The 12,309-nt window shown below is 37.0% G+C and overlaps 1 protein-coding gene across 7 annotated transcripts in view; it reads left to right on the forward strand.

Annotated features, from left to right (window-relative positions):
* The window catches only part of ST7 (suppression of tumorigenicity 7), a 272,724-nt gene that overhangs the window by 53,895 nt on the left and 206,520 nt on the right, over window positions 1–12,309 (forward strand). Inside the window, exon 1 of one of the 7 annotated variants that reach the window (XM_013963307.2) lies at window positions 3,566–4,023. The exons of 4 other annotated variants lie outside the window; for them this stretch is intronic. In XM_013963307.2, the coding sequence (XP_013818761.1) occupies window positions 4,002–4,023 (22 nt within the window). In that variant the 5' untranslated portion in view covers window positions 3,566–4,001. Of the gene's footprint in view, window positions 1–3,565; window positions 4,024–12,309 lie in introns of those variants that run through there. 2 more of the 7 variants (XM_005679154.3, XM_005679155.3) reach the window with 2 other exon arrangements.

Below are 12,309 nucleotides of genomic sequence, written 5' to 3' on the forward strand. Positions count from 1 at the left end.
AGTTGGCAAGAAGTTGTTGTATATAGACTATGGAAAGTACATTTGTCACTCAGTATCTGCAGGGGATGGTTTCAGACTATCCACCCCAAATCTCCAGATGCTCAAATAGCTTATATAAAAATTGCGTAGTGTTTGCTTATAACCTACACACATCCCCTCTGCATATTTTGAATCATCTCAAGATTACTTATAATACCTAATATGAGATAAATGCTATGTAAGTTGTAAGTACAATGTAAATGCAATGCACATGCCATGTCAAAAATAGCATTTTTGACACAAAAAACTTATGTCAAGTTCAAATTTTGCTTCTGGAACTTGCTGTAATATTTTTTCCTGAATGTTTTGATCCGTTGTTGGTTGAATCCACAGATGTGGAACTGGTTCATATGGAGGAATAACTATATCTGTTATCCATGGATCCTTTGCTTATTCTACTTTTCCTTTGCCTTTCTTTTGGCCACATCCACCCCCTTTTGTGTGACTATTCATGTGCAGCATCTGGTATACAATTTAAAACAGATCTCATGTAAGATAATATTCTGGTTTTAGCCCTTTTGAAGTGTATTGCCCTTTCCTACTTCCTACAGCTATATATATCAGCACCATTATTGATACAGGCATACCTCGTCTTCTTGAGCTTCCTTTTATTGCTCTTTGCAGAAATTGCATCCTTTTACAAATTGCAAGTTTTGGGGAACCCTGCATCAAGCAAGTCTGTCAGCACCATTTTTTCCAACAGATTTGCCCACTCTCTGTCTCTCTCTCATTTTGGTAATTCTCACAAACTTTTCATTTTTCATTTTCACACACTTTCATCTCACACATTTTTCAAACTTTTTCAGTGTGACATTTGTTACAATGGTGACCCATAATCAGTGATCTTTGATGTTATTACTGCAACTCACTGAAGGCTCAGGTGATGGTCAGTATTTTTTAGCAATTAAAGTATTTTAAAATTAACATTTTTTTAAGACATAATGCTGTGGCACACTTAATAGATTATAGTACAGTGTAAACATAACTTTTGTATACACTGGAATACCAGAAAGTTGTGTGACTTGCTTTACTGTGGTGGTCTGGAACAGAGCCTACAGTATCTTTGAGGTATACCTGTGTTTTCCACTGGTTGTTAACCTGGACTGCTTATTTTGGGAGGGATGCATTTTTCTTAAGTTTTGCAATTTTCTCTCATTTTTAGTGTTTTTGGTGACCTTTTTCTTCTAAGAACTTTCTTCTCCATATTTTTTATTGATTTCTATTTTCCTTTTAATTGAATTCTTAAAATATAGTTTTGGTAATTTTTTTTTCAAGAGACATTATAGATGAGTAGTTATGAGCATATGTATGGAAACCAGAGTGCCTGAGTTTGAATCCCAGCTTATCATTTAGTAACCTGCATGACCACCATCTATCAAATGTGGATAATAATGGTATCTGCCTTGTAGGATTGTTACGAAGATTAAGTAAGCTGATATATGTGAAGTTTTCAAAATAATACCTGGTACAGAGTAAACATTTAGTAAAAATTGGTTATTATTGTCTTATGTGTGTTTGTTCCATCACTTCAGATGTGTCTGACTCTTTGTGACCCTCTTCTGTCCGTGGGATCCTCCAGGCAAGAATACTGGAGTGGGTTGCCATGCCCTCCTCCAGGGGATCTTCCCAACTCAGGGATCAAATCCACATCTTCAGCATTTCCTGCTTTGCAGGAGGATTCTTTACCACTAAGCTACCAGGGAAGCCCTTATTATTATCTTTGTTAATGTTAATGTGTTAGTCACTCAGTCCTGTCTGACTCTTTGTGACCCCATGGATTGTAGCCCACCAGGCTCCTCTGTCCATGGAATTCTCCAGGCAAGAATATTGGAGTGGATTGCCTTGCCCTTCTTCAGGGGATCTTCCTGACCCAGGGATTGAACCCAAGTCTCCGGCATTGCAGACAGATTCTTTACCATCTGCTGCTAAGTTGTTTCAGTCGTGTCCAACTCTGTGCGACCCCATAGACAGCAGCCCACCAGGCTCCGCTGTCCCTGGGATTCTCCAAGCAAGAACACTGGAGTGGGTTGCCATTTCCTTCTCCAATGCACAAAAGTGAAAAGTGAAAGTGAAGTCACTGAGTTGCGTCCAACTCTCAGCGACCCCATGGACTGCAGCCCACCAGGCTCTTCCGTCCATGGGATTTTCCAGGCAAGAGCACTGGAGTGGGGTGCCATTGCCTCCTGAGCCACCAGTAAAGCCCCATTATTATCTTACCTACAATAAAACATTTGTTCTTATGTAGCATCATTGCAATTTCTCCTTAATGGTTTAACATTTTTGGTAAGATGAAGGTCAAATTACCTTTATGCACATCCATACGATGGACTCTTATGTAACCATTTAAAGATGAGGTGGATGTACATATACTGACTAGAAGAACTATTAGTGATGTTTTTAGATGGAAATTTGCAGTTCCACAACCATATAAAAATTTAGTGTTAAAAAGCTGTGTTATATAAAGACATGCCTATAAATTTTAGAAAGCATTAGAAAAAGTATATACCTTAGATGAATGAATGGAAAAGAAACTTGAGCTTTTGAACTTCTTGTTTTATATAACTTTAACAATGGGATTATTGAAAAACATCCACACATTTTTGTGCATTTCAATATTTTTAAAATATTGAAACAAACTTTCTTTGCTTGTGTTGGATAGATATTCTAATAAAAGTCCGTGCACTTATAGATTTTAGAAAAAAGTAGATTTCTAAGAGTAAAGGTAATGCAGGTAATGAATCAGGAGACAAAATAATAATATCTTCTTTGTCTTGGTGGGCGGAAAAGAAATATGATTGTCGATCATATATGCCTACTTGCACACAGGTGTACACAGGTGTGTGTACACAGCATTAACATTACTGAGTTACCCTGGAAAAATGACAGGAATTCTCATAAGACAAAATAAAAATAAAGCAAAAAAAATAGGATAGGAAACATATGTGTACATACACATATTCCTGGAGTAGTGGTTTTCACATTTGCATAATAGTTGTAAAATAGCTAATAATGTATTCATTAACATTTGAGTGCTCACTGGGTGTCAAACAGTGTTTTAAGCCCTTATAGTGTTGTTTTGCATTTGCTTGTGAATTTGTATGCCAGGATGTGTGTGGAATAGTGTACATATTTTCACATACTTGTGATTGAGTATACAACCCCTGATTTGTCAGTCTACCCAAGCCTACTGAAAAAGCAATGAACTCTGGAGTTATTTTAAACGGTAGGTTATTTTTCTCATTTCTCATATTCTTAATTCCTTTGAAAAGTTCCACTTGCTGCATAAACTCAAGACCCCTAATTTGCATATCTTTGTGGTTGGTTGCTATAAAGCCAATATTTAAATTTCTTTGAGGTCTCTTTTAGAGCCTAGTATCTCAGGATGAAAATCTTGTCAGGAGGGTGAATATATATGTGAATATGTATGTGGCTCTTGGTCTTGGGCATTTTGTGACAAAGGAATTCCCCTTTGAATTGCCTGCTCCCCTGAAGCCCCTGGAGCCTCTGGCTCAAGCAGCGCAGTCGGTCTGTGCAGTGTCTCTGACGTCACCAGTGTATGCATAAGCCCTGCTATTGTCTTACTGCTATAACTGGGCTGGGGATTGCAGTATCCGCTGTTGCTGCTGCTCCCAGTCTTGCCCCCGCTGCTACCTAGTCCTGCCTCCCTGCATCCCAGAAGAGCCACATCGGCCTGCCTTTCCCTATTGGATTTTCAAAAGCAGCTCTTCGATTTTTGGTGCTGTAGGAGACCTTGCTTTTCAATCACACGGGAGAACACTGAAGCTTGTAAGAGGAGAATCTGGCAGCTGGACACAGCTTGGACTGCATTGTCTGTCTTCATGACCTCTGCTGTGTAGCAGCTCATCTCTCCACTCTCACACGTACACTGTCCTCGATTTTTTTCTTCCTTCCTTCTTTCCTCCATTCTTCTAATTTTTTAAAAGCAGCCTCTGGAGCCAGCCATGTTTGGCACTGAATCTTCATGTAAGTAAATGGATCTCACTCTGCTATTTAGAAATCTGCTTGCTGTCATGGTTTCATTGGCTTGGAGTTCATATCTCTTTGCCGTAGGTCATTACCAGCCTTTGTATTTTGACTCTAATTACAAATAAATTGGTCTCAGGTAAAAGACTTCCCCTTCACTGGGTTATTCATCCTTAAGGCCAGGGATGTCAGTGTGGTCAAAATCAGGCCTCCAAGAGGGAGGGAAGAAGACAGGAATCTAGGCAGCCTCCCCAGAACGTGTTAATTGGTGGGATCAAGTCTGTCACTGATCTATTGTTGTGGTTCTATAATGGCCCTTAAACCCTAAAATAGATACTGTGAGGATCTGAGATGTTAGTGTTTATTAAGAAAGAAAAAAAGGCTTACATTTTTTAATCTAAAAGGAGAAAGAGGTGTCATTATAGCTTCTTCCCATATTTTTACAGAAACATAGGGGCAGACATTATATGTAGATACAAAGAATAAAAGTTAAGCTTTTTTTTAATGGATTTTTTTTTTTTTTTTTTTTTTACACAATGGCTTCAATTTTGATATGCTGACTAGTGCCACAGTCCAGCAGCAGCATACTGTCTTAAAACTTATACAATGAAATTGCTTTGGTGCAGAGCAGGCCCCGCAGAAGGGGCTGGGCTGGATGGCACTTGTGGACAGCTAAAATGGGCATTTGAGAAATGATGACCAGCCTAAGTAACGTGAATTATTTAATGCTGGATGTAGAATAGTATAACTTGTCAATGCAGTTATACAGGCTCTGCAGAATATTTTGTCATTATCCAGAAGCAAAGGTGACAGTTCAGAATTTATAAAGAGACTCGACCTTCTGACCTAGGACTTTAAACATTGGCAAGACACTGGCTTTGTGGGGAGAGAGGGTTAGGGCAGGAATTTAAGAAACACATTTCTTATGAATATATAATTCAGTCTCTCCTTTCTGATTTTGGATAATCAGTGTGATTATTTATGCACAGTTGATAATTATTCCAGAATAGCAGTATTTCAAGAGAGCGGATACTCCTCAGGTCTTCTGTTTCTTGATTGGCTATTTTAAAGGGTGGATTATTTTTGTTGTTTTACCTACAAGCGTCCCATTTCTGAAATTACCACAATGCCTTATCAAGGTCAAGATAGAATAACAATGAATGTGATTGCCATTCAGCATGTGATAGTTTTATTTTTTTAATAATTTAAAAATGGTTTTTGAATTCACTTAAAATGATACATTTGGAATTATTGTCACCCAGGATTAGAAACAGATTATTTAGTGGCGAAGACCTTCCAGTTTCGTTTCAGTCATTGAATTTTGTTTAAGTAGGAACCTAGGTAGAGTAGATAGAAGTATTTACATCCTAAAGGAAAATTAGTCTTATTACTTTGTTTAGCTGAAAATTGAAGTTGAAACTCAGTGTGGGAACCTTTGGGTTCTTGACATAGGGCCTCTAACATTGTCTGGCCAGGTTTACCCAGCAGACAGCCTTTCTTGATCGTTAAACCTCATCTTTTGATAATATCACCCATGCGCTATGATCTATGTTTGAAAACTGCTGGCTGCTTTTGGTCTCCATAGCTACCAAATTACTGTACAGATAGAATGCCATTCAGATGACAGAACATCATCATGTAGGTTTTTTTTTTTTTTTTTTACTTTACTGAGTATTAAGTTTTGTTTCCTGCTTGTCACTAGAAGACCATAGATAGATTTGTACTGTCAGTGGCTGCAAAATGTTCAGAATGGACTGCCTTCCTTAGATAAGGAGATTCCTTAAATGTGTACTCAGAGTTGAGACAAGTGTATTTTCTTTGTGTTTTGAGGCATAGCTTTTCTAGGCCTTTAGTTTCCATCTTTTGGAGGCTGTTTTATAGACTGAGACTGTATTTAGAATATTCAGAAAAATTGTCACATTATAAGTTCCAATTAGTTCAGAAGGGATCTTCCAAACCACTTGGTATATTTTTACTAAATTTTTACAGTAAGTACTTGTTTAGCTATCTATTCTGTGTACGGTGCTATGCTAGATCTTGGAAAGTTTCTTTTTTTTTTCTAACATATTCTAATTTCATAATTCTTATCCTTAATTTCTGGTTGCAGTAACTTACTTGTATTCGATGCTTTTACTTTTAAATTGAGGTATGGTTCACATACAATAAAATGCATAAATCAAAATGTGGAACACATTGAATTTTTGCCTGTTTACACCTTGGAACTGCTACCCAGTTTGAGATACAGAGCATTGTTTTTACTCCAGAAAGTTCTTTTGTGATGACCCTTCCCAGTCAATATTGCTTGTCCCAATATTACTTCTGTTCCTTGCCAAAAGGTGATCACTGTTCTGAATTCTGTTGATATTGTCACTTGTACGTGATTAAAATTTTCTACCTCTGCTTTTAACTCTTTGCCTATAAGAAAAGGAAATGTCAATAGCAATTTCCATGCCTTCATTTTCAAGTACTGGATTGATTAAGTTGACTTCATGTTTCAGGTCAGGAATTTGAGGTAACCTAAGAATCACATTATAACATGTTTAGTCTCACTGAAATCGTATTACTTAATGTAAATGCCCAAAAAGCACCCCTACCCCTCACCCCCTCCAGCCACACACATTTTAAGAGTCTTTAAAATGACAAAAAAAACTTACCTGGAAGAGTAAAAAGTTTATCAGAGTTAAAACTTACATAGTTATGGCAACAGAATTAATAAATGCCCTGTCTGACCTCACTTCAGTGAATATCTTCTTGATTCACTTTACAGAAGAACTCTAACAGTGCTGGAGTCTCATTTTTTCTAACAGTATATCTGAATCTCCCGTAGTTGTATAAATTGGACACAAACTATTTTCAGCCTACTTTGAAATGAAAGTGTTCTGTGTTATGTGTAAATTAATCATTAGTACAAAGCAGGAAGTATAGCTTCTGTAATCTGTTACCATCTTGATGTATTTCACTGAGCTTTTCCTTTACCGAAATTTCCCATGTCTAAAAATGGGAGTAGTAGGTCTGCCTTTATCTGCTTTGAGGAAATGCAATTTTAGTCTGGTCAAAGTAATTTAGGCTTAGGATGTAAGTACTAAAAAGAAAGTTTAGTGAGGGTAATAGTCATTTAAATGCATATGCTGAATGCTTGATTTAATGATAGTTCATATTTTTAAAATCAATGGAATTCCACAAAAATTAAAATTTCTTTTCCTCTTAATATTTTATAAATAGAGAAAAAGTTCCTCTTTTCTTTTTGTGAAGTAAGGGACACTGACTTTGTACTGCTGCCATTTGGTTACATCCTTCATCATAAAGCCAGTTATTCTCCAAAGAGTAAGCATTTCAAATACATGGACATTTATTCAATTAGTGTTTTTCTAGCTCTGTCCTCCTCCTGCCTCCCTTCCCGTGTTTTTTAGTTCTCAAGGGTACCATTTAAGATGTGCTGTGGTGGGAATTGTGCTCTTTTCTAACAAGTTAAAGTGTCTTATTTAAAAGCACCTACCTTATTAGTTCAGGGAAGAGAGCAACATCCTACCTTTTCAGAAACAGTGTACCCTTGGGGCAAATAGTGTCATTTAATCCCTCCTTTGAACAGTTTGTTGTAGTTGTAACATGTTAGAAAGAACATCTACTGTATCTTGAAAGGGAAAGAGAAATTACCCAAATCCCAGCAGAGCAGTAGTATTTTGTGAGTTTAGTGGTGATAGGTGTATGGTAGACCTGTGTGTCAGATTGTCAGTTCTCTTTAGCTGTGGTATGACTGTCTTGCAAATCTTCCTTGCCATTTTCTGCATGCCCATCTCACCTTCAGTAGGCAGCTAGATGCTGGAAAGGATTTGGGGTATATGTGCTGCCACACATGATTTTTTTTTTGATGCATACCAAAAGGGCAGCTGTTGCTTTTTATTTTCATTACTGATGAATGCATTAATTTGGAACTGACAGCTTCTCAGTTTTAATAGTGAGTATGGTATCATGCTCCTAAGAACAATGTAATTATCTCAAATTTTGAGCCATTATGTGAGAGATAGTAAAATGAATATACTCTAGCAATATTAGATCACCAAGAAACTGTATAATTATGTATAATTAAACAGACAACTCTTTTATAGAAGAATAAATGAGTCACATTGCCTTTTTATGTATTTCAGGGCCATTCTTGACAACCAGTCATACGTGAGATTAAACTTGGGTCTATTGTTTTGGTGTCATTTATGTGAATCAGTTGAGATATTAACAGCAACTATGGTCTTTCAAAAAATGGCTGTTCACAACTGGACTGTTCTGCAGTATAAGCCCTCAGTTCAGTTTAGTTCAGTTCAGTCACTCAGTTGTGTCCGACTCTTTGCGACCCTATGAATCACAGTATGCCTCCCTGTCCATCAGCAACTCCTGGAGTTCACTCAGACTCACGTCCATCGAGTCAGTGATGCCATCCAGCCATCTCTTCTGTCATCTCCTTCTCCTCCTGCCCCCAATCCCTCCCAGCATCAGAGTCTTTTCCAATGAGTCAACTCTTGGCATGAGGTGGCCAAAGTATTGGAGTTTCAGCTTCAGCATCAGTCCTTCCAATGAACACCCAGGACTGATCTCCTTCAGAATGGACTGGTTGGACCTCCTTGCAGTCCAAGGGACTCTCAAGAGTCTTCTCCAACACCACAGTTCAAAAGCATCAATTCTTTGGCACTCAGCCTTCTTCACAGTCCAACTCTCACATCTATACATGACCACAGGAAAAACCATAGCCTTGACTAGACGGACCTTAGTCAGCAAAGTAATGTCTCTGCTTTTGAATATGCTATCTAGGTTGGTCATAACTTTCCTTCCAAGGAGTAAGCATCTTTTAATTTCATGGCTGCAGTCACCATCTGCAGTGATTTTGGAGCCCCAAAAAATAAAGTCTGACACTGTATGACACTGCTGTTTTTGCTGTTACTATGGTTGACATTTTAGTATTATATCCCTCCCTTTATTAGTTTTTGTCATATGAAGCTAGGTAATTCAGAGTCATTTTCCTTTCCAAATCTTTAATCCAGCTGTTAGTATTTAGCTGTATTGAATTTTAGATGCTTTTATCTTACTTAAAATGCACATTCTTAAATATATACACAAAAACTTACTGCTAATTCTATACTTAGAACATTAAATAAAAGAAAAAAAATTACATGACTTTAGATAAATAGAAACTGCAGATGGCTAAAGTCACAATAAAGAAAAATAATTATGAATCACTGGAATTTACACTGGGACATAGTCATACAGGAGCCTGGGAAGTAAAGCTCCTATAATACTTTTGACTTGTCTGACTGTATTATTGTCTTTTCTTCTGACAATGTTAAGTCTGATGTGAAATTTCCTTTTGGGTTTCTTGCCTGTTAATAGTTGGCATAGTGATTTTTAGAATCAAGGGAATATTTTAAACGAAATAAAGATAGGAATTTGTTTTTTTTCCCCCCTGGATATTTATATACTGATTCTGTTAGTATAGGAATGGAATGAAAATACCCAGTGGTTATTTTAAAATGTTAAGAGTACTTATTTTCACTTGAGTACTGGTTTCCTTAATTGTTAGTCTGGTTTGTTCAGCAGAAATTACACATGAGTTTTCAGTGATCTGTTGTTTTCGTTGTCACAATGGACCAGATTCATATCCTGTATAAACTGTGGGGAGTCTATGGGGAAAAATTACCATATATGGAAACTTTCCTCATAGAATCCCCATGGAGTTACACAGGATGTGAATAGAATTGTTATGGATTCTGGGTTGAATCCATATCAGTTACACTGATAATGTGTATTTTTAACGTTAACAGTAGTTACTACGTTAAATTATGTTCAAATACTATTATATGTTCAATACAAGACCATATGGAACATAAGAAAATAAATTACATGGTCATTTTTACATTTTTTGAAGTGTATTTATAGCCCACTATTTTCCCCTAATAAGTGTAAAACATTCATTAACATGCTTATTAGTGTGTCTTTAATTAGAAAATGCCAGTTTTGAATTATTTAAAAGTCCTGTAATGTCACATTTGCTGTGCGAGTAGTAAATTGTAATATTTTCTCTGTAGAGATTTTGCTTTTGTTAGTAATGGATTCAGTTTATTTTGAACGGAGGGACCAAGATGTATGTTTAATGCATGTTGTAGAAATGGCAGCAACCACATGCCTGTTGCAGTGACTTAAGCGTAGAGACTCTGGTGCTCGATTGCCTGAAAGCAAATCATGGATGTACCACGTTCTATCAGGGTTTGGCCATCTACCATCTAAGGTCTCTGGGCCTAAAGTGTGACTTATCTGACAAACTCTTGAATGTTAGGGGAATCTGCCTTTTTGGGTCAGAACATGAGGGTAGGGCTTATTAAGGGTCACTCAGGTAGTGGGAAAGACTGGCTAAAGAAAGGGAAATGTCACTTTGTAAGAATGGGTGGAAGTTCCATCACGAGGATCTTTGAAGGGACTCAGTAGGAGATCTGAAGGGAAGAGACTACATAAAACTAATGAAATAGGTCAGGGTTGACAAATGCCCAGTGTTTTTCACTACTAGTCACTGCTGCGGTAGCTATCACTAATTGGTTACAGCAATTTTGTAGGATGGCTTTAAGCCACTAAGAGTTGAAATGTTTTTTTCTTAAAACACTTGGCTGTGCAAGTATTTTCCACATTAGTGTGAAAAATAATCACAAGAATAAATGTTTAAATAAACTTGAAAACAGTTATAGAGTTAAGAAGAAAGATTAAGAATCTTAAGTGTTCCAGTAGTATCCCTTTTGGTTTAAAATAAACATACCATTCTGTGTCACATTATGACTCTCTGGAATATCAAAATAATTCAGAGCCACTTCTCTCTTTTAAATGAAATTTACACCAGTTGAAGATATATCTCCAGAGTGTAGCAGCATACCTAACATATAGTAAGCACTCATTCTTTGAAATTTGAATCTACTGTAGCTTAAGATAATATTGAAAATATGATGTATTGGCTTCATAAGAGATTGATATTCAGTTTAGTTAAAATTTTCAGGTTAAGGAGTTTATCATACATAACTGGCACATATTGGAAATATTGTCAGTGAACAACTCTTACCTGTCACCCCTCAGGCAGGAGTAGGCAACAATATGGACTTCTTTTACTAAGTGCAGATGTGTTAGCAGTAAATTGCCGTTTACTGATGCTTGACTATATACTGACCTAATGACTACATTTCACCTAAGTTCACGTATCAATTTAATATTATCAAGTAAAAATAAAGAGGAATTATAATCATCAATTCATTTACAGCATGAAAACTGAGAATTGTTTCTTTGCCAATCCTGATGTAATTTTAGAAATTAGAAAAATTATTTTCTACTTCTTTGTGAGAATTTCAGAATAAGGTTCAGGCATATTGGCATATTTGGGGGGACAGTGAGTCTGATTGGAATGCATACAGATTGGGATGCATTACCCACTTCCTTCATCCATGACTACTTCTAGAATACCGAGGCTTAGTGGAGGCTTTAGTAGGGTTTGGCCTGGTGATATGCATGGATAGTCCAAGCATGGGCTTGACTCAGAAGTCTAGAATTTCTTACCTGAAACTTTCCTAGATTTGTTTTAATATAATACTTTTTAAGTTCTCTATTGCCATACAACAAACCATCCCAAAACATTGTAACTTAAAATAAGCATTTATTATTCTATTCAGTTCTATTCTATTCAAGTCTGTTTAGCTTGACTGATTAATTGGAGCTGCTGGTGGGTCTCATGTAGAGTCTCTGATGTGGTTGCAGTCAGATGTCTCTTGGCTGCAGTTATCTAAAGGCTCATCTGAACTGGAGGTCCAGAATAGCTCTCTCACATGGATATCAGTTGAGGCTGGCTATTGATTTGGGGCTTAGCTAAAGTTGTAGGCAGTAATACCTATATTTGGCTTCTTGATGAGATTCAAGCTTCTCATTTCATGATGCTAGGTTCTCAGAGAAAGCATCCTTTAGCAGAGTATCCAAGAGACCTAGGAGGAGGCTAAAAGGTTTCTTATGACCTGATCTTGGAAGTCTTAGGAGTCACTTCCACTATATTACATTGGCTGAGCGTGTCACTAAAATGAGCCCAGATTCAAAAGGAAGAGAATTAGACTCTTCTTGGTGAGGAAGTGGCAAGAGTGCATTGTAGAAGAGCAAGTAGAATGAAAAATATTTTAGTGGTAATCTTTCAAAATGTACTGTGTCATAAGTAGTTTCCAAACTCTTCTCCATGAAATTGGTGCTATGAGGATTTGAGTTAAACAAGGAGTCGGCAGACTT

Source organism: Capra hircus, chromosome 4, assembly GCF_001704415.2.
Source record: "Capra hircus breed San Clemente chromosome 4, ASM170441v1, whole genome shotgun sequence".
Lineage (NCBI taxonomy): Eukaryota > Metazoa > Chordata > Mammalia > Artiodactyla > Bovidae > Capra > Capra hircus.